At 34.9% G+C, this 27,514-nt stretch overlaps 1 protein-coding gene across 1 annotated transcript in view; it reads left to right on the top strand.

Moving 5' to 3' along the window:
- The window catches only part of TTLL7 (tubulin tyrosine ligase-like family member 7), a 133,085-nt gene extending 116,684 nt beyond the window's left edge, over nt 1–16,401 (top strand). The window contains exons 20-21 of the mRNA XM_011977779.1: nt 3,778–3,951; nt 15,914–16,401. Of these exons, the coding sequence (XP_011833169.1) occupies nt 3,778–3,951; nt 15,914–16,034 (295 nt within the window). The 3' untranslated portion in view covers nt 16,035–16,401. The remainder of the gene's footprint in view (nt 1–3,777; nt 3,952–15,913) is intronic.
- Nucleotides 16,402–27,514: the final 11,113 nt, after the last annotated feature.

Here is a 27,514-nt window from a genome sequence, read left to right as displayed (position 1 = left end):
CCCAACAATAAAACAAAGTAAGTAAACCATCCCTGTCTACCTCCAGAAACACCAGAGTAGTGTAGATCTTTGTGGTAGGTTTCCCTAGAGTTGGCCAAGGGGTTTTACTGATGTATCAAACAGAAAACACCCTTCTTCCTCTCTTCCTCTACCAGGCTGCTGATGCCCATGCCCAGTAACCCTTTGATCACATGCAGCCTCCTGGGAGTGTTATGATGCCCACTTTGGAATATGTTTACTTTAGGGAAATAGCTCTTGGAATTTCCATAAATAAAATTATCTACCATGTTTTACTGGGATAGAGGAAGTCTGAGGTTCAATGGGACTCAAACTTAGGCCTGAGAGCTGGGGAATGGTGGCTATGGGAAGTGGCATTTCAGGTGAGAGTTACAGGAAGAGTAGGAGTCTGTAGGGGTAAAGCCAAGAGAGGAGCCAGGGTAATATGGGAGAAGGAATGCATGGTTTGGGAAAGCCCCATCTCCACTCAAAATCCTAATATGTAAACCCCAAAGAAGAGAATCCGGCTTGGATTCCCTAGCCAAAAGTATTTTCCTGTGGGGGTTTGTCATGTAAAAGCCTTTCTTTTAGAATCTTAGGGCAAGAAGAAACTTTAGGGAATATTCTAAGGCAGTAGTCTATTTCTAGGCTGGATTATGCCTACTCGAAAAGTTATGCATAGTATATAGACTACTTAAAAAGATGTGAATCTCCCTGTTCTTATATCATGTTCAACTGGATGTGTTGTTGTTATACTTTTTAGGTTATTAATCTTTCTGTTGGTGATTACTGTATTGGTATGTATAAACTTCAGCAGCCTGGAAGAGGAAAAGAGAGGGACAAGGGTGTTTTCTGTTTGATGCATCAGTAAAACCCCTGGGCCAATTCTAGGGACACCCACCACAACTTTTCCTTTCTCCTTTCTGCCACTTAACTTTGGGCTACTCAGTCAGGGCTTGTACCAGTGGAGAAAGGAATGAATCAGTTTCACTCTTTAGATAACTGCTTTATGAAATGTTTTGATGAGAAAGTGGGTGAAAATTATTGGATTACTGAATAATGTGAGGATTTCTAAGTCTCTGGATTGCATGAATAACTTTCCTTTGTTGCCAGAAATATTCAGTATTCTATATCTTACTGTTATATTACTAAAGAAGTCATTTAAAGTGATTTCCTTTTATATTGCAATGAGGATTAGGGAGAGCCAGAAAGAACTTTTTAATCATTTAATTTTTCTTTTTGAATTCATGGATTTTGATGACCCTGTTTCCTTGGAATTTAGATTCAAAAAGCAGGTAGAAGAGACCTGGGGTTCTTTGATTAAAACACTGGTATTTTAACTATTTTTACCTCCTTTCACCTTTTTAAAAAACTGTGTTGCTAGTGTTGAAAGCTGAAATACTGTAGTAGTATAGAGACATTTCACATCTACTCAGCTATGCCAGGTGGCAGGTAAGAATAGGGGATACAGTTCTATACTCAGGTTTCCTTTGTGTAGAGGGGGCACCACTGCCCTAGGGCCAAATGAAGCAGGTTGCTTTCATTTTCTTGAGTATTTTGGTATGCTGACACCTAAATATGGATTAATACATAGAGTAGAATGTAGTCTTGGCTAGTAGTGGTAAATATATACACTGGAAATCAATATGTATAGGACCTTGATTCATATATTTATTTTAAATATTTAAGGGAGAATGAGAGAATGAGAAGCCAAAGCTGGTCATATTATAATTTACATATTATTCAAGAAGTTAACATCAGATTAGAGTGTTACAGAAGAAGCCCTTTCAGCTTTCTTCCATTTAATTTGTTCTTTCCCTACCTCTAAAGAAAAATTACCATGAGTGACCTGATAGTTGATCTGATCAAATAGCTCCACAATATCAATAAATAAATATATCCAAGTTGAGAGTTGAGGGTGGTGATGGAGGTAGACTTTTACAGACATACCCAAAATCCCAGCAGAAAGAAAAGTGCTAGGCAGACATTCAAAACATAGGATTTTTTTTGTATGTATTCACATTTATATGAAATTTTATAGGGTCTGCTAAATCAAAGTATACTGATTATAAACATATTCCCTAATTAATTTATTTTTCCAGCATTTTTAAATAAAATTAGGTAAGTAGATTTTATATCTCTGTCTACATATATAAATCTTGATAAACACATATGTGTCATATCTAGTTTTTCTTCCATCTAGCAATAATTTAAATTTTGTTTTTACAGTTAATTTAACCATCAAATTACTATTTCTTAAATAAAAATAACTTTCATTCCTTTGCCAATTAAAAAACCCCAGTATTTTAAAAGCCTATTATATTTAGCCCTGAACATTTCAGAACACTGAAGAAAATTTGTTTCTTTCAATTAATTCATTTCAGTATTACTCCCTTTAAGAAAACCTTTCATTCATTGATGACATGCTATTTGGGGCCACATTTTTCTGAAAAAATAAACAGTAGCTTTTCTAGTAAAAAATACATTTCTGTTTCTAAGGCATTTTTTTTAAAATTCCGGGTATATCAAATATCCACAGAAGGTTGAAAGTGGAGTCTTTGTGTTTCCCATTGGGAAGTTTACTTCCAGGAAAATATTGTCCTGAATACTTTTTCCTTTCTGAAAGTCTGTGCTTTTCTCTCTGAGGGTTATGTGAATTGGTTTATGTAAAATGAGATACGAATCATTACCAAGTCTCAAACCAAAATTTCCCCTGGAGGCTTGAAGAGTTTCAAGGAATAAGTCTGTGGAATAAATTTCTCTCTCTCTCTCTCTCTCTCTCTCGTCTGTCTCTCTCTCCGTAGTGGTGGAGTAGTGAGGTATTTCCTGATATAAACCATACCATGATGGTAAACTTCGGAATTGTTAACACACACACACACACACCCACACACACACACCCCACACAAAACTGAAGTTTACCAAGAAAGTACGCACGATTACCTGCTTTGGAATAAGCTGAGTTCAGTGAAGGAGAAGGCATGCTGCTTCTGGGATGGCAGTAGGGCAGTACTTGTTAAGATAGCATTACTTCTAGCACACAGAACCTGTGCTCTAGGAATATCATGGATATAGTTATGTCTAAAAGTGTTTTGAAAGGGATGGTCACAATCAAGTATTAACCTAAATTCTCTTAGTGAAGAGAGGTTAACAATTGTTTTAGCAACTTTTTAATCATTTCAAGGGATCATTCTTAATGTTAAGGTAAATACAGATTCCGAGAAAGCCTAAATTCCAAGAATACTGAATTTTTGAGAAATTAGCTCAGTATTTTACAAATACCTTAATATAGAGTAACTCCATTTTTTAAGAGGTGTTGGAAAACTATCCTATTAGCCGTCCAGAGTTGGCAGCTTTAAAAGCTTTAAGGACAAATAGTGCTGGGCATGGTGGCACATGCCTGTAGTCCCAGCTACTTCAAGGCTAAAATGAGGAGGATCACTGGAGGCCAGGAGTTCAAGGCTGTAGTGCATCATGATTGTGCCTGTGAATAACTACTGTACTCCAGTCTGGGCAACATAGTGAGACACACTGTCACACACACACCCACACGTACAAACACACACATACAAATAGTATATGTATTTGATGATGTGTTTCTTTAATACAAATATAAATTTCCTAATTTGTTTTTATTATATATCTTTAAACCTTTCATAGTTATTGCAAATGTATGAGGCCATTTCTATTGCCCTTATTGGCTTGTTGCTAGGGAAGTGATATAGCTGGTTGTCATTTTTAACAGCCAACATGAGATCATGTCTGTTTCCATGCCAACAGATCCTCTTGGGAGAGTATTTTCAATAAAAGCCCAGAGGTGGTGACTCCTTTGCAGCTCCAGTGTTGCCAGCGCCTGGTGGAGCTTTGTAAACAGTGCCTGCTAGTGGTTTACAAATATGCAGCTGACAAAAGAGGATCGCTTTCAGGCATTGGTCCTGACTGGGGTAATTCCAGGTACTTGTTCACATTCTCTAACCCTTGAGAGTTTTATATAAAGTAATGCTAAATCAGAGTTTGAAATTAACAGTGTTTTTTTCTTTATGTGACTAGAGAAAAAGCTAAAGACTGAAGTTCATACATGCTATTATCTGCAAAATATTTTTAATTAGTACAGTATTTACCTTTAAGGGACTGAACAAGGACAGCAATCACGAACCTAAAGGTGATAAAACATACTTGGAAATGAAGTTATTTGACTTATATACCTTCACTTTCAAAAGTCCAGAGCAAGAGCATCCAAAAATGTGGTAATATATTTAACTTTTGTTCTCTAATAGAGAGATTTCAACATTTATCCTTGAGCCTACTACAGTTGGGAAGATACCTTTGGTTTCATTTTTATTGTTCAATTTGCCTCTGCTGTTCCCTTCATTACCAAATATGTAGCAGGTAAAGTTTTGTCAAGTTCTATTTGAAAAATGAGTTTCATAAACATTCAGTTAAAATAGTTGTCCAAAAAGCCTGAAAAGCAGTATTGTTTTTAAGCTGTAAAAACACACAGAGTAAAGAAAGTACCTTTTAGCATTTCTCAAGACAACTGTAGTTCTCATTAGAAATAAAGACGAATATATAACTTTAGTTTTAGTATTTGTAAGTTATAGTACTATGCAGGAAAGAAGAAATTAAGCCATGACTTTGAAAAACTAAGTGATAGTCAAAAAGTCAGTGAATAGTTGAATAAACAATGAGGAAAATGGAACCCCTATAGCTTGGATTTTCTTTTCTTGAAAACACCTAGAAATTGATCTATTTAAAAAATCTCAGGGAATATAATAAAAATAACTTTATTACAAATGTTTCCTGTATCAGCAGAGTGGCTCAGAATATTTTTAATAGAAAGTATTAAGAGAAATATTTTACATTTTTGTTTGTCTTGGATTCTGTCATGGTAGTGTTGCAGGACATTTAACCTCTTTTAACTCTTCTATAAATAGAAGCTGGTTGATCACAATAATAGCAGTGGTAAAGGTAACCATTAATATTTTAAAAATTTAAATATCAAAGTTATATTCTACAGTTTTAATGGTTTGAGTGAAGCAAGCTATTGAAATAAAACTTTTAATACTTTCATTAATACTTTTATATGATTTAAAAGAATGATAACCATTTTTTGGACATCATACCATATAAATGAAGAGCTTTCTTGTTAAGGGGTGATACTCTGGGAGCATGGTCAGGAAAGTCTTAAATTTCAGTCTAAGAAGGAATTCACTGAGACTCTTTAATGTAATTCCCACAATCCTAGATTTCATAAACTAATTTCTGTTGATGGACCTTGTAGCTTTTGTGGGTACACAAAGTAGGATGAGTCTTCTTGGTTACATTGGAGGAAAAAGGTATGCTTTACAGGTGCTTCAGACTTTTTTATTTTCTTCTACTGCTGGTGGTCAAAAGAGATTATTTCTGACCATGGAATCTTAACTTCTGGACTTCTGATAAATGGTCAGAATGACCCACTATTGTGATTATATTCATTTTGAGAAGTCAGTAAATACATTTTCATTCCTATCCAAGCTCAGAACCATATGATAGAAAAATACCAGAGTCAGACATACGGTCATCATCTGTTGCTTTGTTACTCTGTAGCACTATTGCTAATAAAAGTTACATTAGGGCACATGGTGTAGATGTGAGCCAAGTGAGTTTTCTAATACTGAATTTTGGAATTCAACTTATCCACCCAGTCAAAGGCAGAGCAGAATCAACACAAACCTTCCACTGTCACTAGCCCATAAAGTCTAGTTCTTTTAGCATTGGCAGGAGAGCAAGAAAAGATGCATCCTTTCTGCAGAAAGGCAGAGCCAGAAAGACAAAGAGGCTGAGCCAAGCATTCCTGTTTCCTTCTTTTAAATCCACAAATCAGATAATTTGGTTCTGGTAAGAGACCAGGAAGTTCACAGTAGTGGAAATTCTTCTACATTGGAACACAAGGAGTGAAGAGAAGTAAACATTTCTCCCTAATGTCTAGCTATTAAAACCGAAGTCAGTGTCACATTAATTTAACAACATGTAAAAAGTGGCCATATTTATTTTCCTCATAGGTAAGAAACGGACTCTTTAGCATTTTACTTAAATGTAGAAGTCATTTAATATCTATTAATAGATTGACACATTTTATTTATGAAGTATACTTGGTAATATAAACATGAATTTATGTTTATAATGTTTATAAATAAATGTAAATGTACCTAATATAAATAACTTATGAAGTATACCTAAATAATTTATGAGGAGATTCATCTTTGGTTAATTTATTTATAAAATTAAAACAGATAGGAAATAGAGCTAACAGCAGACAGGTTTAGGGACCAGGTTTATCTTTACCAAAGATCTACAGGATATTTCTTAAGAGGATTTAAAGAGTATGTGGCATCTATTACATGGAAGAGAGTGGCCTTCAACTTTGCAATCTCAGAAAAAAATAATAATGTGCATACCAAAGGAAGAGACATTTCTGGGTTTCTACCTTTCGTGTACTGAGCTTTCATATAAGCTTATTTCACAAAGGGTTCCATAGCTAAAAAAAAATTTTAAAAAACCACCAAGTTAGCACTTCTGCTTTTGGTAATACAACATTAAATATTTGGGTAAATCCTGCCTCTGATGATAACTAGAAATGCTGTACAAAATATCACATTTGCTTGAAAGTACTTGCTAACCCAGTACCTGTTAGTGAGTATTTGTTAGTGCTGAGCAGTGCTTTTGACAGTCGTGTGGGCCTAAGGGATAAAATAGGAGTTCAGGGCCTGCCAAAAGTGGTGGCTGTTGTCAACACTCTAGATTCCTAGGAGTAACAATGCATGAGAAGGTTTGCAAAGCAAACGTTGACAGAAACAAAAAGGAAATAAATTTACAACCATAGAGGAAGATTTAATAATCATTTCTCAGAAAAAAACTCAGTAAAGATATAAAAATTTTAACAATAAAATTAACAGACTTAACTGTCATATATAGAAGTAAATGTATTAACTTCAGAATTCAGTACACCAGGCACAATGGGAAATTTTGCCAAATCAACCATATAGTGGAATTTAAAAAAAAAAAAAAATTCACAGAATTTCAGATGATTGAAATTATACAGAGGACTTTTTCCGACCAAATGCCTTTAAGCTGGAAAACAACAGAAAAATATAAACAGCAAATCTATGCTTTGGAAAGTCAAAAAATATACTTTTTTTTTTTTTTTTTGAGACAGAGTCTTACTTTGTCTCCCAGGCTGGAGTGCAGTGGTGCGGTCTTGGCTCACTGCAAGCTCCGCCTCCCAGGTTCACGCCATTCTCCTGCCTCAGCCTCCCGAGTAGCTGGGACTGCAGGTGCCCATCACCATGCCCGGCTAATTTTTTTTGTATTTTTAGTAGAGACGGGGTTTCACCGTGTTAGCCAGGATGGTCTTGATCTCCTGACCTCATGATCCACCCATCTCCGCCTCCCAAAGTGCTGGGATTACAGGCATGAGCCACTGCACCCGGCCGAAAAAATAGACTTTTAAATAACCCACGAATCAAATAAGAGATTATAATGGACATAAAAAAATATTTTGAACTGAGCGATAACAAAAATATTAGAAATAAAACTTGTAGAATATGGCTAAATCAGTAATACAGGGATATTTATAGATTTAAATGGATATATTAGGAAAAAGAAAAGGCATTAGGTTTGAAAGAAAGAACTAAACTCAGTAAATGGATATGATTGTATTCATACAAATGTAAATAAATCTATGATAAATTATAAAGTGAATTTAACAATTTTGATGAAATCATATAAATCAAAGTCAATATAAGAAAATCAATTGCACTTTTCTTTATCAACAACAAATATCTGAGATATAAAATTTTAAATATTTTTTCAAAAGTATGAAAGAATATCTAATACTTAGGAATAAATCTAGCAAGAAATGTGTGTGACCTTTATGCAGGAAAATGTGAAAAATGGAAAAGTATGTCTTAGTCATCATTGCATTCAATATTATCGATATGTCAATTTTTCTCGAATAATTTCATACATCTGTAAATTCAATGTAACTCTATAAATCTCAACCAATTTTTATTTTTTATTTTTGGTGGGGAGAAGAATTTGACCAAAGTTTGTTCTGTCACTATACAGAAAAGCAAAGGACCAAGAATAAATAAGACAATCTTGACATAGAGCAGTATAACATCATAGGATTTAGTAACTACAGTGTTTCAAGACTTACAATAAAGCTAAAGTAATTTAAGATAGTATAATATTGGCAAAAGGATGGACAAATAGACCATTGGAACCATTCAGAAAAACCATATACCAACCCAGGCCTACCTGGAGACTTGATTTATGACAAAAGTGGTGTACACCTGATTTATGACAGAGGAAGAGGAAGTTTGTTTAAACAACGGTTCTAGGACAATTGTATTTCCAAATAATAAAAAAGAAACTTAACTTTACCTACACCATAAACGAAAACCATTTCCAGATGAAATTAGTTTGTAGATGTGAAAGGTAAAACTGCATAAAGATTTCAGAAGATAATACAGGGGAATATTTTCATGACCTTGAGGTATGCAAAGATTAATAGAACCAAAAAATTTCATAATAAGTGAAAAGATTATATTAAAATTAAAAACATATGTTCATCAGAAGGCCCCATTAAGAGGTGGAAAAGCAAGCCACAGGATGGAAGTAAGTGTTTGCAACCAATATAGTCTATAAAAAATTCTTACACGATTATATAGAAACTCCTACAAATTTATAAGAAAAAAGCAGACCACACAATAGAAAAATGGGGGAAGATAACTGAAAAACAAGGACCAATAAACATTTGAAAAAGTGTTTAAGCTAATTAATAATCAGGGAAATGCCAAATCTCAAAATCACTGCGTATCCATCACAAGTGTTGATGAGAACATATAGTAATAGGAACTCTCTTACCCTGCTTGTAAAGTGAAAGTTGGTACCTTTTACAAGCAGTTTCTCATTACATCTAAAGCCTACCCTTTTTACAGCTACTCTCCCTGTAAATTCTTATCAGAGATGTGTGCACATGTGCACAAGACCCTTACGAGAATGATTATAGTAGCATTTACTCATAATAGCTAAAAATTGGAAACAACCCAAATGTCCATGAAAGAATGGGCACATTTTTTTCTAATACTCATACGATGGAATAGTATACAACATTGAAAATGAACAAACTGCACCTACACATATAGGGTTAGTTTCAAACATAAAATTAAGCAAAATAAACCAGATACAAAGGAATATATATTGTGTCCATTTATTGAAAAATCAAAAACAGGCAAAATTATATGATAGTGTTTAAGGAATGTATAATTGGGTAGTAAACAAGGAAGTAATTACCATAAAGGTCAGAATAGTGGTTAAGTTTATGAGGAGTGAGGGTACTGTAATACAGGGCTCTGGGATGCTAGGAATGTTCAGTTACTTAACATGGGTGGTAATGACAAGTAATCACTTTATAATACTCATTAAACTGAACATTTATGTTTTATGTACTTTTTAAAATACCTTATATTTTATAATTTAAAAGTTTAAAAAAAGACGAGTTAAATATATGGTATTATTTATGCCCTTAGGTTAAGATAGTTGGATATATCTATCTAAGAACAGAGATATTCTTGTTTTTGAGGCCAGTGTTCATAATATATAAATTATAAATAATATTTCATTCATGTACACTATTTCATTGACTCCGTACTCTGTGAGCCATATATGGCAGAAACTATTGGAATTTTGTACAGCTGAGAAAAGTGAGGTTTATCTAAATCCATATTGGATTTAAATGTGGCAAAAGTAGAATTTGAAACTGGGGCTTTTCCCAAAAAATCTTGAAGTTAAAACCACAGGACAATGCACATCCACTAGAATTGCTATTATCAAAAAAGTACCAAGTAATAAGTGTTAGCAAGGATGTGGATGTGGAGAACTTGGATTTCTCATGCATTGCTGGTAAAAATGTAAAACTGTGTGGCAGTTGTAGAAAGCAGTTTGAGAGTTTCTAAAAAAAAAATAAATATAGAATTACCATATGACCCAGCAATTCTACTCTGAGGTATTTACTCAAAAGAATGAAAAACAAAGAAATAGATACCTGTATACTAATGTTCACAGAAGCATTATTTATAAGACAATAGCCAAGAGATGAAAACAACCCGTGCCCATCAACAGTTGAAGAGATAAAATATGGTATACACATGTAATAGAATATTATTCAGCCACAGTATGGACTGAAATTCTGATACAGGCTACAATGTAGATGACCTTTGAAAACATGCTAAGTTACACAGCCAGACACAAATGGACAAATCTTGTGATTCCATTTATTTGAGGCATGTATAATACGCAACCTCATAGAGACAGAAAATAGAATAGATGTTACTAGGGGTAGGAAGGAAGGGAAAATGGGGCGTTAGTACTTCAAGGGTAAGGAGTTTCTGTTTGAGGTGATGAAAAGTTCTGAAATTAATGGTGATGGTTACACACATTGTGAATGTACTTAATGCACTAAATCATACAATTAAAAATGGTAAGAAAAACACTGTTTAATAGTACATTTCATGTTATATATTTCACTATAATAGAAATATTTTTAAAAGACAGGACAAATATTCTGATGGACTTTATTTACTCCTGGTTTTCCAAACCAGGTCCTAAAATTATTCTGGGGAAATCAGGGGTCCTGGTCTTAACTCCAGGAAGAGGAAAAGGAGGTGGGTGTAGCTTATGTTTTCTTTTCTTTTTTTTTTTTTTAATTAATTTATTATTATTATACTTTAAGTTGTAGGGTACATGTGCATAACGTGCAGGTTTGTTACATATGTATACTTGTGCCATGTTGGTGTGCTACACCCATCAACTCGTCATTTACATCAGGTATAACTCCCAATGCAATCCCTCCCCCCTCCCCCCTCCCCATGATAGGCCCCGGTGTGTGATGTTCCCCTTCCTGAGTCCAAGTGATCTCATTGTTCAGTTCCCACCTATGAGTGAGAACATGCGGTGTTTGGTTTTCTGTTCTTGTGATAGTTTGCTAAGAATGATGGATTCCAGCTGCATCCATGTCCCTACAAAGGACACAAACTCATCCTTTTTTATGGCTGCATAGTATTCCATGGTGTATATGTGCCACATTTTCTTAATCCAATCTGTCACTGATGGACATTTGGGTTGATTCCAAGTCTTTGCTATTGTGAATAGTGCTGCAATAAACATACGTGTGCATGTGTCTTTATAGCAGCATAATTTATAATCCTTTGAGTATATACCCAGTAATGGGATGGCTGGGTCATATGGTACATCTAGTTCTAGATCCTTGAGGAATCGCCATACTGTTTTCCATAATGGTTGAACTAGTTTACAATCCCACCAACAGTGTAAAAGTGTTCCTATTTCTCCACATCCTCTCCAGCACCTGTTGTTTCCTGACTTTTTAATGATCACCATTCTAACTGGTGTGAGATGGTATCTCATTGTGGTTTTGATTTGCATTTCTCTGATGGCCAGTGATGATGAGCATTTTTTCATGTGTCTGTTGGCTGTACGAATGTCTTCTTTTGAGAAATGTCTGTTCATATCCTTTGCCCACTTTTTGATGGGGTTGTTTGTTTTTTTCTTGTAAATTTGTTTGAGTTCTTTGTAGGTCCTGGACATTAGCCCTTTGTCAGATGAGTAGATTGCAAAAATTTTCTCCCATTCTGTAGGGTGCCTGTTCACTCTGATGGTAGTTTCTTTTGCTGTGCAGAAGCTCTTTAGTTTAATGAGATCCCATTTGTCAATTTTGGCTTTTGCTGCCGTTGCTTTTGGTGTTTTAGACATGAAGTCTTTGCCCATGCCTATGTCCTGAATGGTACTACCTAGGTTTTCCTCTAGGATTTTTATGGTATTAGGTCTAACATTTAAGTCTCTAATCCATCTTGAATTAATTTTCGTATAAGGAGTAAGGAAAGGATCCAGTTTCAGCTTTCTACTTATGGCTAGCCAATTTTCCCAGCACCATTTATTAAACAGGGAATCCTTTCCCCATTTCTTGTTTCTCTCAGGTTTGTCAAAGATCAGATGGCTGTAGATGTGTGGTATTATTTCTGAGGACTCAGTTCTGTTCCATTGGTCTATATCTCTGTTTTGGTACCAGTACCATGCTGTTTTGGTTACTGTAGCCTTGTAGTATAGTTTGAAGTCAGGTAGCGTGATGCCTCCAGCTTTGTTCTTTTGACTTAGGATTGTCTTGGAGATGCGGGCTCTTTTTTGGTTCCATATGAACTTTAAAGCAGTTTTTTCCAATTCTGTGAAGAAACTCATTGGTAGCTTGATGGGGATGGCAGCTTATGTTTTCAAGGTTAATTTCTACCAGTCTTGATATGCTTCATGTTCCAGAGATCCTCCCGGTCAGCAATAAATTGGTATATAAAAGACAAACTAATTCTACATCAATCAGGAATTACATAAATGCGGGCTCTATGTTTGCATTTAATATAATGGTTATGTAAAGATGTGCACACCTGCCTTAGGGATGAGGAGGATGAGGAATGAGGCTATGAAACAAATAGGGTAGTTTGAGGTATTTCTCCTTGGCATGAATTAGCAATGAGTTAGCCATTTTCATATGTAAATAATAAGCTAGAAAAATAGGTAAGCTCTAAACTTTTCCCATTTTTTAGTGCCTTACACAAATTCTTTAATCCGTAAACCCACTTCCTTGAGATAGTCTTCTGCTTTAAAAAATCAGATTATTTATCTTCATTGCAAGGAACATTTCAAAAACAGTCTTCGATGTTCAGCTAGTGTTGGATTTCCCAAGACATATTAATGGAGATGTTAAGGCAAATAATCCATTGTATTTCCCTGCAACACTTTAAAATATCCCACAGCACTTGCATTAGGGAAGAAAAGTGTTTCTTCCAATGTAATTTTATATGCTGTTTTTAGTTCATGCCGAACTTCTTTTCAAGTCTGAATAAAAAGTTTCATCTTTTTCTTCTTCTATGAAAAAGTTTAGGTTTGCGGCATATATAATATCTTTCTATTTTCTAGATTATTTTATACTTCACATTTCTGAAAAAATGAGTATAATAATTGTCCCCATTAGTTTTAAAACTGAAATTAGTATACAATGATAATTATGTAGAATTGTCATGACAATATAGTATGGTTGCTAGGAGCTCTGCTGCTGGAGCTAGCCTGTATGGATTTGAATCCTGGCCCTGCCACTTTCTAGGTAGGAGACCCTGAGCAAGGCATTTGACCCCTGTATACGTCATGAAGTTTATTTATCTGTAAAATGGAGCTAACAGTAATATCTACCATATAGAATTGTTATGAGAACTAAATGAGTTGATATCTGTAAAGCAATTAGAATAGTGCTGGGCACATAGAAAACACTATTTAAATATTTGTTCAGTAAAAGAGTGTAAGTTAGTTGTGATCCTGGACTTTGTGCTTTTATTTTTTCATGTGCAAAATAGTGTTATTTCAAAAGAATATGTAAATGTTACTGAAATGTCAATAGTAACTGTTACTTGGAAATTCTTTGAAAGAAAGTTGGTAGACATTACTGTTTACCGTGTAATTATCCGTATAATCAGAATGTATCTTCAGTAGAAGGTGGAATAACTCTCAACTACTATGAAATAGTGGATTTTGATCAAACACCTTGTTTTCTTTTGTAACTTTGCCCTAGATAGGAAGGATAGCCTTTTCATGACAGAAGATACTGAATCAGTCATCATGACCCCACCAATTGTTGACATAGTAATTAATCCATATAAATTACCCGAGTGATCGTAAGAAAGTAATTTATATAATCTGTGATGTGAGAAATCATTTGTTTTATTATTCATCACCTGTTATCCAATTTTGATTTAATTTGGTTTCTTTTATGTTATTTTACTGCTCTATTAACTTAATGATTTGAGTAATTATTTATAGTTTGTGATATTAGGTAATAGGTTTAGAAGATATTATTAGATAATTCATGATAAAATGATGTTTATGGATATTATAGAAAGTTCTGCTATTTTAATCTGAATGCTGCGTATAGTTTGATTATAATACATTTCTTTCTACATACTTCATTTAACACAACTATAAATACAATTTTCCATTCACATAGAATTATCATAGTTATCAATATTATTTAACATAGAATAGACAGCTAATTGTGCCCTCAGTCCTCTGTTTATCATGTATCTGTGGGAGTATGATACTATCCCTGGAGAATTCTGATGTCAAGTGAAGAAAATAAATGATTTGATACCGTCCCACTGTTTATTTCCCATGACTAATTACAAATCTCTGTATATTGCTGCTTCTGCTCTTAGACATTCCTCATAAGTATCTTTATCCTGATTTTATAGCATTTCCTTCTCATCATTACTAGGACTTATATTTTGAATAGCGTTGTTTGCATTTGTTTATATAGATTTCCTTGGCCATTTCTCTCTGGACATATAGATTGGACTGGCCTAATGCTAGTCAAGATTTTTCACAGGAAAACAGATTCTACAGGTGCACAATCTCTTACTTGCAATATTTAATTTCCAAAACTTTGAAAACTCGAAAACAAAACATAACTCATTTGAGACCATCTTGGCTAACATGGTGAAACCCATCTCTATTAAAAATACAAGGAAAAAAATTAGTCAGGTGTGGTGGCACATGCCTGTAATCCCAGCTACTTGGGAGGCTGAGGCAGGAGAATCGCGTGAACTCGGAGGCAGAAGTTGCAGTGAGCCGAGATCACGCCATTGCACTCCAGCGTGGGTGACAGAACCAGACTGCATCTCAAAAAAAAGAAAAAGTAACCCCTCTGCTGCCAAATCTGACCTGAATTGACATGAAGTTATTTGTAGTCTTTATCTGATTTATTGTGAATATTAATACATTTTACTACAGAAATGTAATGGTTTGTTTACAAGATGCTGCTCTAAGGCTCTGATGGAGGTGTTATATAGTAATATAAATATTACTATATAATATAGTATATATAAATCACCATATTATCTTTCTAAAATCTGAAAAAAATCACATATTTTGAAATACATTTGGCTGCAAGGGTTACATGCAACCTGTAATCATGATTTTTTTTTTTTTTTTTGGGAGACGAAGTCTCACTCTTGTCCCCCAGGCTAGAGTGCAATGGCACGATCTCAGCTCACCGCAACCTCGGCCCCCAGGTTCAAGCGATTCCCTGGCCTCAGCCTCCCAAGTAGCTGGGATTACAGGCATCTGCCACCATGCCTGGCTAATTTTGTATTTTTAGTAGAGATGGGGTTTCTCTATGTTGGTCAGGCTCGTCTTGAACTCCCAACCCCAGATGATCCGCCTGTCTCAGCCTCCCAAAGTGCTGGGATTACAGGTGTGAGCCACTGCGTCCAGCTGATTGTTTTTGATATTCTGTAATCATGAGCACTCTATGGTCAAAGAATATAAAATTTATATTCTAATTAGGAATGTTAATCTTTAACGTTTTCTATTAGGTTACTTATAGTAATAATACATCAATGATCTATTATTAAATTACAATCAGTGGTTCTGCCTCCCTCAAAACAAACAATTATTGTTAATGTGGCTAGTCAAATTCTCAAATCACATGTTTTAAAAAAATATTTGGCCCCACATATTACTTACAAGGACTGATGATGAATTCTAAATTAACATTAGCCACATAAACAGTTTCACAGTATTTGAGTACAATGGCTCTTTATGGGATGTCTTGGGATGCTAACGTCATATATTGCATCTATATTTAGCTCTTCTCTCCTTCTTTCCTACAGTCTGGGGGAGGAAATCTTTTTATATGAATTGCATTTTTGTTACAGTAACATTTCTCATATAGAATACGTAAATTGCTAACCACATAACCCTTTAGTGAGTTAGTTATAATTTGCTTGTAAAAATCTAATTTGTTAACTATCGTTTTTAGGTATTTACTACCAGGGAGTACCCAATTCTTCTTGAGAACACCAACCTACAACTTGAAGTACAATTCACCTGGAATGACTCGCTCCAATGTTTTGTTTACATCCAGATATGGCCATTTGTGAAACAGAAAGGAAGATCGCCATTGGTTATACATAACAGCAATTCATTTTTTCCCCTGAAGTTGAACATGCAAAGAACATGACCATTAAGTGCTGTTTTATGTATATAAGACATATATATGTGTGAAAATATATGCACATATGCACCCAAATAACATATATTTATTATATTAAATAATATATGAAATAAGAATTAGCAGAAAATGGAATATAAGACTTAACCTTTCTGGAAATGTAATAAACCATGTTAAAATTGTTTACACAAGTACGTGAATGTCTAGAACTTGCTAGGTTTATAATTAATTCCTTCCTACTAGAAATGTTATTTTTGCTGCAGAGTATATAAAACAAATTGATCTTGAGGATCCAATTACAGTGTTAAATTATTTTCTAGATAACATGCCTTTTGACCTGAAAAAGGGTTTAGTATAATACCTTAAAAATTCTCATATATAGTAGCCATTTTAAATGAAACAAAAAGATTTAGAAGCCTGGTGTTGCTTGATGATAAGATTAAGAAATTTAAAACGGGTTTATCATTAACATAGCACACTAAAGTACTAGAAAAGTCATAACCTGATTCTCTAACCTTTTTATTCCTCTATGTGGAAATTTAGCTACTTGTAATAATGTACATTTTCAGTAAAGATCTGGTGAGATCATATTATGGTCTAAAATGGAAGATAGGCCGGGCAGGGTGGCTTATGCCTGGAATCCCAGCACTTTGGGAGGCTGAGGTGGGTGGATCACCTGAGGTCAGGAGTTTGAGACTAGCCTGGCCAATATGGCGAAACTCCATCTCTACTAAAAATACAAAAATTAGCTGGGCGTGGTGGTAAGCGCCTGTGATCATACCTACATGGGAGGCTGAGACAGGAGAATCACCTGAACCCAGGAGGCAGAGGTTGCAGTGAGCTGAGATCGTGCCATTGCACTCCAGCCTGGGCGACAAGAGTGAAACTCCATCTCAAAAACGTAAATAAATAAATAAATAAAAAGATAAAAATAAATAAATAAAATGGAAGACAATCCAATGGGTTAAAAATAAAATGTAAACTAGCTTTCATTTTTACTTTTCATAGAGAATAACATAAAGGAACAGAAAATGATGGTAAAATCTTTCTATATGGCTTTTATGTCTTACACCACTCATTTTTATTTGGAAAGTATAACTTTGATGGGTTTAACATGGTTAAATACAATTTCTCCTGTTTCGCAGAAGTAGAAGAGCTGACACGTTTCACTCATTTTAGTGTTATAGGATAATGAGACAAACTTATTTTTATAAATCTCTCAAGGTTGAAACCAATTTATATTGCAAAGTCTAATACAGTAGTTTCTCACTGCGCCACAGAAAACAGTTAAAGGACTGTGAATAGAGAATTTCAGTGACCACATATTACAAGTCATCAGTGTACCCTTTAGGGTTTTAAAAAAATCAAAGCAGAGAATGAAGTGTTCTTGTCCAAAGTTGTTATGCATAAATTTCATAGCAGTTTACTTCCTTTTCTTGAATACAGTTTTTAAAACCAAGAATGAGCTTTCAGATTTCCATAAAAATATAAGCCGTACTACTTAGACAATGAAATCATCAGTGCAGCCGTCACTTCTTAGAATGTATTTAAACTTCTTCCCCCAACAGTTTTATTTTCTCCCAGCTGCTAATTATTTTTGAAATTCATGAATGTTTTACCTCCTTTTACTATTCTAAAAGTTATTTCAAGAAGTGGCCCCAAAGCAGGAGAACTGAGAGGGGCAAATTGGCCTGGTTTAATTCATAGCCTGAATAATTGGCAACCTAAAGTTATAAGTTAGATGTATTTTGCTTTCCAAGCCATCTTCTGAGTCTTTTTTAGGCTGAAATAATTTATTTGTTTCCTAAATTACTGCTAGCTACTTGATTCTTTATTACTACCTAACATCCACATTTGGTAGATACTTTTCCTCTCTGCATGTGTCCCAAAGAATAATTTGCTATTGTGGAAGAAGAGGATAAGGGTATCAGAAAGAAGGAAATTACAGTGACTACACTGTTTATGACTCCATTTTGTGAATTCTTAAATATGTTATGGATTTTTTTTTAGAAAAAATAATGCAAAAATTGGGATATTACCGAATGATCCATAAGAATGATCAACAAGTAATAAGTCTTTTCATGGAGTTCATTTTTCTTTTAAATTCATATGGCCACAAAAAATATATATATAACTTTAAGTGTCTGATATATGATAACAGCCCAGTTTGTTGGCCACTCATTTGCATTATCTTAAATCACAAATAATTACTTAATTTGCTGGAGTGTGTGCTTTGCAACTTTTGTACCAGAGCAAAATCTTTATTTAAAACAAAAAATAAGAATGCCCATCACTAGGAGAAATACTCTTCCCAGAAAACACACACACATACACACACAATTTTAAAACTGAGTAAATTTAAATGTGTGGAAGTACCCCACAAATTGATTTCAACAAATAAATTTCATTTCTCTAGCTACTTATGTCTGGACTTACTTTGAGCATTACAATTTTATTGCCTTCATTTGCCTATTTAGACTGATGTATTTTGATATGATGAAGTTGTGAATAAAAGCCTTGTGTTCATTATTTATATATACTACCTGGTATGCTATGTACTGTGTCTGCTGTAGTGCTATTCCCTAATGAGCAACTAAGAAGAGAAGACACAACAATAAACCATGGAAGTCTCGAGAGGCCATGGAAATGATTTAGAGGTGTAAAATATTCCCCAGTTTTTATTATAAATTTTTATTCATAGGTTAAAACATCAGCATAAGTGATAGTACAGGTGTGACTCCCTTTTCTAGGAGAGAAAATAGCTTTATCTGAAAACTCCAAAAACTTGAATCTTATCAGAGGTTTTTAATAGGGGAACTGGGTTTACTTACAATGAAAGCATATTTTCATTCTGCTGTAGAAAAACATATCCCTGCTCATTCAGTAAATCTGAGATTGAAATGCTTTCTAGAACTGTGCAATATTTGAATAATTTCTAGAATTGTCTAAGAAACAACCTTTTTTGTTTTAAATCATCACCTACAAACGTAGTCTGAGACTGCAAGTTAGTTTTCACTTGAATAATTCAGCATTGTAGATTAGTTACCATTTGCTCTATTATATTGAAGGAACTACTGTTACTCATATTTTGATTAATTTTACTAGCAACAAATTTTTATTTTAGTAGCATTGCATTTACCTTAAAAATGTAAAAATGAAGTTGTAACAGGATCAAATATGGAAATGGCAATGGTAACTCTGCCTAGAACATGGTTGAATGTCCTTGGTTTTCTGTAAGATGCAAAGATCTATACAAATTTTATCATATGTCAAAATTATGTCTAAATACACAAACAGTTTCAACTATTTCTTCCTCCCTAAAACTAAAGCAAACCCAAATGAAGAAACCTAAACTTCTTTTCATCTAATAGTTACACCCAACTAGATAATAGTAGCTTCTAGACATCAATAAAAAGATTTCATTTTAAGTGTCTTTTTAATTTGTAAAATATATGAGTATGGAGTTTTGTATCTAACTTGAAATTTCAGATGTTTTAATAATTAATCCAAATACTTTCTTCTTTAGCATGTCAAAGTACTAATAGTTTAAAAAATTTATTTAGATCTAAACATATACATTACTCGACTTTTTCAAAAGTATCAAAAAATTGATAGCTGCAGAAATGCCATTATTTGATTTTCTATAAAACATTGATTCATTCTTAAATGTATATTCTTTAAAAAATAGTAAATACCTCAAGAGTGACAGAAGACTTTCCTTTCCTTTTCTGTAATGCTAATTTAAACTTTGAGTCTTAGTTTACATGGTCATAGGGGTTAAATAATAAAACGTATACCTGTACAATTAATTGTGTTCTTATGACCTGATGATTTTTTGAAAATTTGCTTTTCTCTCAAGAAATTTAAGTTTTCAAGGGCCATATTAGTTATCTAAATATTTTGGTCTAATGTTGACTTACAAATAAATAAAAATTTAGAAATATATTCATGATGACAATTTTGTCACTTACACTGCCTATTCTTTCTTTATTTCTTTTTTAGTTCAAAGGTGAAATTTTGATCTTTGTATTAACAAAGCCTCAAGAAAAGAGAAATCCTGCCTTTTAAACATCGGTTTTCATTGCATTTTATGGTGGTGTGGTTTTGCCTCAGCAATAATAAAACATAAAATATGTTGTTGCATCAAGTTCAGTTTGTCTGCTGAGATTATTTTTAAGAACCAGGTTGAAGTCTCTATTGCCTAAAAAAACATTTATTGTCTGGATCCATATAAAGCAAGTTACATGGCTACAAATAAGTCTTGCAACCAAAATTGGTATATTAAAATTTACTGCACACTTGGAGATTGCTGCCATTTTTTGGTGCTTTTGGGGCCTCATCATAAAGGGATGTATTGTATATTGAGGGAAAATTACTCAAGTTACACATTCTACATTAACTGTGCTGTATTATCTACAGCTATAATCAATGGACCAATAATTCCTAAATTAGTAATAAGGCTTACCTTACAAAAGTAATGAGATAACACTGATATTTCTGTTTCAAAGGCTAACAGCAATTCTTGGGTCCTGAGCTAATCATTTCATATAATAACTAATGTACATGCTACAACATCTGAATATTAATGGTTTTGCTGCAGATTCTAGGTATGAGGATTAGCTTGAAAGCCATACATTTGCTAACATGAATCATGACTCAAATTATCCCCATGTGCTTTACTACCTGTATATGAATGCAAATGTTACAGAAAATATGCTTGAAATGTCAATACAGTGTGCAATTAGCGTTGCATTGTCATGCTCCAGCATGTGATATCTGTATGGTGAAGTTATTTCAATTACTCTGATATGTTACTATAATAAAAAAAGTTTAACCTAAGAAAGCTACAATATGTCATCAAATGCTTATTTCTGTTTTACACACACACACACACACACACACACACACACACACACACACACACACACACATGGCTTTGTGTAATAGAAGAGATTGGCTCCCAATTAAGGTTTCAGACTGATGAGATATATTTTTACAGTAATTTTTACTGTTTGCAGACAGCAATCACACTATGGGGATAACTACCTGCTATTAAAGTCAGGTCAAGTCAACATAATTTGTGTCAACTCCTCTCATAGTTAACTAGAAGGCCAACTGTTCTAAAACTTAGAAATGACATTTTTGTATCTAGCATCATGGATTATAGCAAAAGTATTACTAATCTGATTAGAATTATGTCAGCATCTCAGCTATGAAGTTCATTTTTTTCAGTAATTTATAATCTTGTTATTGTCAAAACTTAGAATACTAAGCCTCAAAAATAAGCATATCATATTGCCATTTATGCCATTGTTCTTCAGGACAATTATGTATAACGTATCTAGAATAGTTTTCCTTTAAAAAAAGATGCACTTTGGATAAAAATTTAGGAAATCAAAATGTTAATGCATGTATGCCTTGCTTTTTGGAACTGACAACCAAATGGTATAATGGTTGACTCTTAAACATGTATTTTTAAAAATTCATTATTTTTATAAAGTTAAAATATTCTATAAAGGCTTTGAAAGTTGACTTTATTTCTTTCAATGACTGCTAAAGATGAGGCCAATGTGGGTAGTTTGCTATCTCCCTATTTTATCAAATAATTTTAATTATATATATAATTTCATCTTTAATTGAATGAAAAACTTTTTTAAATTACAAAATAATCTTGGAATAATTTCAAGTGTTAGGAAACTATACAGTACCTTAAAAACAAAATAAGCATTTGGTTCTTTTGTAGAGAATAACATAATCCTTAACTTGGAGAGAGTTATCTTTTAATGGTTATTCATCAGGTATGTATACAGTATAGTGACAACGATGCCCATCACCATGGTCAGGCAAATTTGGAAACAGTATAAAAATTGGAAGGTGTTTCTCTACTTTCAGTACTTTGAAGAGTCTTTAGTATCCTCAGATGCGTTGAGATTTTCCAGAAAGGGACAGGAACCTGCATCAGTTCCCAAACTAATTTCACCATGGTATCTTTTATTGCAGTGCATCTCCCAGGACTAGACTTCTATTGAGCACACTTTGGAAAACACCAAAATACACAAATTCATTCACTAATAAAGTAATCAAAGCATTTAATCATGTATTTATCAAATATAGACTGGTGGTATAAATATGAACCCTGACAAATCTGGTGCAAGAAATTTATTTGCACTTGTCACTTGAGAATTTGGTCATTTCCAGGGGAATATTTGAACTAGGGTTCAAGAGGGATGCCTTGAGGCTAGGAAGGATGGCCAGAGGTAAATAACCCTAATGATAAACATGCGTTATATTAGATATTTGCGACATAATCACGATATGCGAAGTAATGCAAAATGCTTGAGAATATGGTCAGAATGTCATCCAAACCTTTATGAATAGGTATTAATCATTTATTGGGTCATATATGATGGAAGTTCATCTTTAATAAGAGTCTAAAGTCATCCATCAGCAGATGAAAACTTTGCATAATAACAGGATATATCTAGAAACACTTGCTGGCCATCTGAAAGTATCTTCTTACACAAAACAAAAAGGCCTGTTTGTGGCTGACTTACTTCCTTCAAAGCTGGAATTTATTCAGAGTTTGTCATATTTGTGAGAGACGGCATTTATCAAGTCAGATATTTTCTCTAAGTTTTCTTTAAGTAACATGTTAGGCCTTAAGAAATTTTATACTGTATTCTGTGTGGTTCCATGTGAAATACTGCTAAATTAATCTCCTTCTTTAAAAATACAATAAATATACCACTATTTGGTATATTTAGAGAGTATATGCTGATGGCACTTAGTGACCTAAATTGCGCTGTTTTATACAGTTATCAAAAATACTAAGATTTTTTAGACTTAGTAGTGTTTTGACTATTTGCACAGCAATGGATTCTCATTGTTTTTGAAATGTTTTATTAAGGCAGTCTTCAATCTTTGATATTGTAAAGAAACATACAATGAGAACATGCAAATTCAAACTCTTGTCCTCTCTAAGAATGGGTGCAAACATACAAAAACCCTTTAAGTATTAACTAGACACTGCAGTGACAAAAATGATCAAGGATAATAAAAGTCTGTATTAATAAATCTAGTCAAGTTCCATCCTGTTACAACTATGCTGCTGTTAGTGTTAGAATAACTTGTAAAAGGTCAAGAAACAATCATTTTTTTAAACCTACAGCATGCTTTTAGCAGTAAAAACATTACCCGTGTGTTCATAATATATTGGATTTAGAGGAAAAGTATATGACATAGTGTATGTGAAAAATCTAGGTATATAAACCTTAATACAATCTAAGAAAATACCATTTCAGCATATTGCCTCATTTTCATTAAAACGATGAAAATGTGAATTCAGAAAACCACTTAGTCCTTAGGCTAAAAATAGGTAGATCATCAAAACCTAATATCATTTTAGTCCAAATTGGTGTTTGTTCAGTAAATGTTCTACATCATAATGTGAGAAGTACAAAGGGAAACTCAAATTTGGGGAAGAAATTGAGGGGACTTTGAAAAATAAGCAAATGTAGTTAATTCCATTGTGTTTGACTCTTCCCAAACTGAAGTCAGACGTGTCTTGAAACAAAGAATAAGTAGATACCTCGGAAATTAGCTTGATTTCATATTTTAGCCTCGGGTTTTTCAGTCAAATAATACTTCTATTTGCTTTTTGAATTCTTGTTTTTTCCTGACCATTTCTCAGTTTCTAAATTTCATCTCATTCAGCTTCACCTTTTCCCAGTGAAGCACTGCCACGTTACTCTCATTCTAAAGGTACTGGGTAAATCTTGTCTATTTTTTGGTTGTTTTAATGAAAACATTTTCTTATATTTGTAAGAGAGAGCGAAGGCAGATTGCACTTCTACATTACTATTTACATTTTTGGAATAATTTTTTTTCTTAGAAAATTGGCCCACAGTCAGTGTCCTGTTTTTCTGAGCAGTAGGTAAATAATGACAACTTCTGTAAGTTCTGTGGCTACTGAGAATCTCTTGAGAATTATATGTTCTGGTAAACTGCAAGAGGGCCACTTCAGGACCTGAAATGTTCTAAGAAACATTGATCTTGCTTCTTCCTACCCGTGCTAGAAATTTCCACGCAGTTTGCAGATCCAACCTAGGTACTTGTTAGATGGGTGATTATAAATTTCTTAAGGGCTGTGTAGCACCATCACACTTTGCCAAGTAATCTCCAAGCTTTGGGAAAATAAAACGAAGCTCCTTACAAACCCTGGATTCTCCTCTCCTCGCTTCTTTAGCTTCCTACCTATTCTCTACTTTATTGTCTCTTTTTCATATGTAATAGAACATATACTGCAACAGGAAGCTGAAGATGTGGGTTCCCATCTTAGTTCCATCCTGGTTCTTCTATCGACTAGCTGAGAGGAATAGGGTTGCCAACTTTGTCTATCTGAGAGTTTTGTTGTGGGGAAAGTAACAAGCACTAGTCTTTGGAGTAAAGTGTAATTTTCTCATTGCATATTAAAAAACAAAACCAACTCACCCGATTGTCAGAAAGATTCTATCTACTTTGTGATTCTAAGTCTGGGGGGGGGTTAGCGTTGAGTTTCAGGTTCTGTAAGAATGGGACTAAGGAAACTCATTACCAGGTGGTAATCATCTTCATCTATTCAATAACACCGTTTGGTATACACACTGAATTGTGGCACTGGAGAGTCACATACAACTGAAGTAACTCACCAGTTCCTAGAGGCAGGTGGGCACGTGGGGAGAGAGAGGCAGCGGCGCCTTCCAGGCGCTCTCCCTGATACAGAGGCGGCGGGGGCCAGGGCTGTCAGGACATCCAGGCCCACGTGCCAGGCTTCGGCTCATCAGCCCGAGGGCAGAGCGGGAAGCTCCGCCCCTCGCGGAACCCCGGCCAGTGTACAGTTCCCGTGCCCGGGGAGTTAGCGGCGGGGCCCAGCCGAGGTATAAGTTCCACAGCTTCACCCCTGTCGGTGTGAAATCGGCGTGAAAGATGACATAAAACAGGCTTCCCGAGTAGAACCTGCCACCCCGGGCTGGTGGGGACGCGGCACCAGGGGGGTGCCGGGGGAAGCCGCTCGGACAGTGGTCCTTGGGTCAGCGCCTTCCTCGGTGCCCTTGGGCCAGGCCGGCGCGGCCCGGGGCGCCCCGGAGGACCTGGGGAAGAACTGCCCGGGCCAGCCTTTGGCTGTCCCAGGCAGCGGCTGGAACCCAAGTGGGCCCTGGCGGGATCTAGGACAGGGAGGGTCTGCGCCGGAGCCAGGAGGCCTGAGAGGTCCCGAGGTGGGTAGAGAAGGGCCGCGAGGGGGCGATGAGACAGCGAGTGGCCGGGCCTAGGAGTAGCAGGTGTCAGGAGAGCAGTCAGGACACCGTTGCTCAGAGTCCAGGCCTGTTAGGACCAGAGCCTACCCCGTGTGGCATGGTGATGATCCAGATTCAGGAGACGTGTCTGAGAAAGGATCGTTCAGACTCTGTGACCTATTTTACATGAGGAATAAAGGATAGAGGTCAGGAAACTTGTCTAAAAATTTTTTTCATTGTTGTTAAAAAGTTCATTTAGTGTAAAACAGGCAATTATCTGTGCGTTTAATATGCAGGCTAAGGTTGTTTCTTTCAGGCTTTCTTTCGTTGTGGCAAGTAATTTCTATTTAACAAATATATGTTGAGTGCCAGCTGTGTGTCAATTGCTATGCTAGATAACAGAGAAACAAATTATTAATAACATCCTCACTTTCCATGAGTTCAAATTCTAGTACAGGAAAAAGTCATCTAAATAATTCTAATGAAATGTCTTAAGGCTAAATAACAAAGGTATATGTAAGGAATTCTATCAAATGTTCTATTAACTATCAGCATGGAACAATTAAGAGACTACCTCTGGTTTCCAGATGGAATGGCCCTTATGGACATCAGGTATAATGGGTCACTTGCTTAACAGAAGGCAGAATTGCATATCTAATATTTTAGGCTATAAATAAGGGCATATAGTAGAAAGAGGCAAAAAGAAAAAATAAAGACAATCTATCTCGAAAACCCAACTAAAACTTCTCTCTTTAGAAAGGACTCCTGGATTTTCTACAGCTTTATGTTTTATCCAGATGAGAGGTGTGTAATGTAGTTGCTAAGAGGCTGGACTCAGGAGCTAAACTGCCAGAGTTTACATCCCAGCTGCACCACTTACTAATGGGTTGACTTTGTGTAAGTTGCTTAATACTTTGTTTCTCATTTTGCTTATATGTGAAATGGGGATGATAACTATAGTCCCCATAAGATTGTTATGAAGATTTTTGCATTTCTAAAGTTAAGAGATGAAGTCTCATTTTCATTCCCTATGATAGAGCCTTCAGGATGACTGTATCCAGAGGTCGGATTTTTATTTTATTAAATAAATACCTTATTGATTTAGTACAGTTTTTTTCAAAGTTATTTTTTATCTGGTTTTACAGCAGATTCTGATTGCATGTTATATTTAAAACTGATTCTCATATATCTTCAGCTTAATGATTTGTAACATTGAAAATTGCATTTCCATTGATTGTTCTTTGCAGCATGATTGTTCTTTCTATGTTACTGATATGATGATCTTTCTGTCCTTCTGCCAATAATTGGAAACAATCTTACATCATGAGCTATCTTTTTATTCTGAGGCTTTAGTGTTTGTGTAAACAAATAACTCTTGCTGTTCAATGATTATATTTTCTTTAACATCTTTTCGCCTAAAACATGCTTTTGTTATTGGCTTTCATTATAAGGAAATACATGAAAAGATGAATTTAAAAGGCTCTGTTTCTGCCCTCCATGGCTGGTACTGTTTATCAGTTGCTCAGCGGTACTGTCACTGCTGGTGACATTGTTGGGGCTATTTAGCTGAACTATCGCTCAATTAGTCTCTTTCCATTATTTATATGTAACCATTAATTAATTAATATTATATTCTCTTCAACAGAATAGTCACCTTGAAGTATAATGTCTTCAAGTGGGTCCTGGGGGCATAGGCAGAACTGGAGTAATAATCAATCAAACCTTCCCTTGATAATCCTCCCCACACAGTGCGCTGTACCTAATGCAAACGCAAGCTACCAGACCGTGCATTATGAGTTCATTTCTATGCTATTGACATATGTGAGCTGCAGAAGTCTGTGATGCTTCAGAAGTTAAACTCTCATGTTTTCTAGATAGGAGGTCCTTCTCTAGGATTTTAAATGCCATAACAGTTGTTTTCTGAAGTTGTCTCTCTGAACTTATGGGTAAATCTCCCAAGTGAAAGGAAGACCCTAAAACGTTCCCACGTCTTGCCTTCTTCTAAAGGTAAGGGAAACCCAGTGAGCACACGAGGGGCTTGGCTTATGAAGCATCATTTTCAAGTCTTTGCCAAATTTTTGCTTCCATCTTTGACATCTTCATTCATGCTATTGAACATCTATGTTACCAGTCTCAT

Source organism: Mandrillus leucophaeus, unplaced genomic scaffold (assembly GCF_000951045.1).
Source record: "Mandrillus leucophaeus isolate KB7577 unplaced genomic scaffold, Mleu.le_1.0 Scaffold184, whole genome shotgun sequence".
NCBI classification, from domain to species: Eukaryota; Metazoa; Chordata; class Mammalia; order Primates; family Cercopithecidae; genus Mandrillus; species Mandrillus leucophaeus.
Note: the sequence above shows the minus strand (reverse complement) of the source record. Positions and strands in the feature narration are given on the sequence as shown.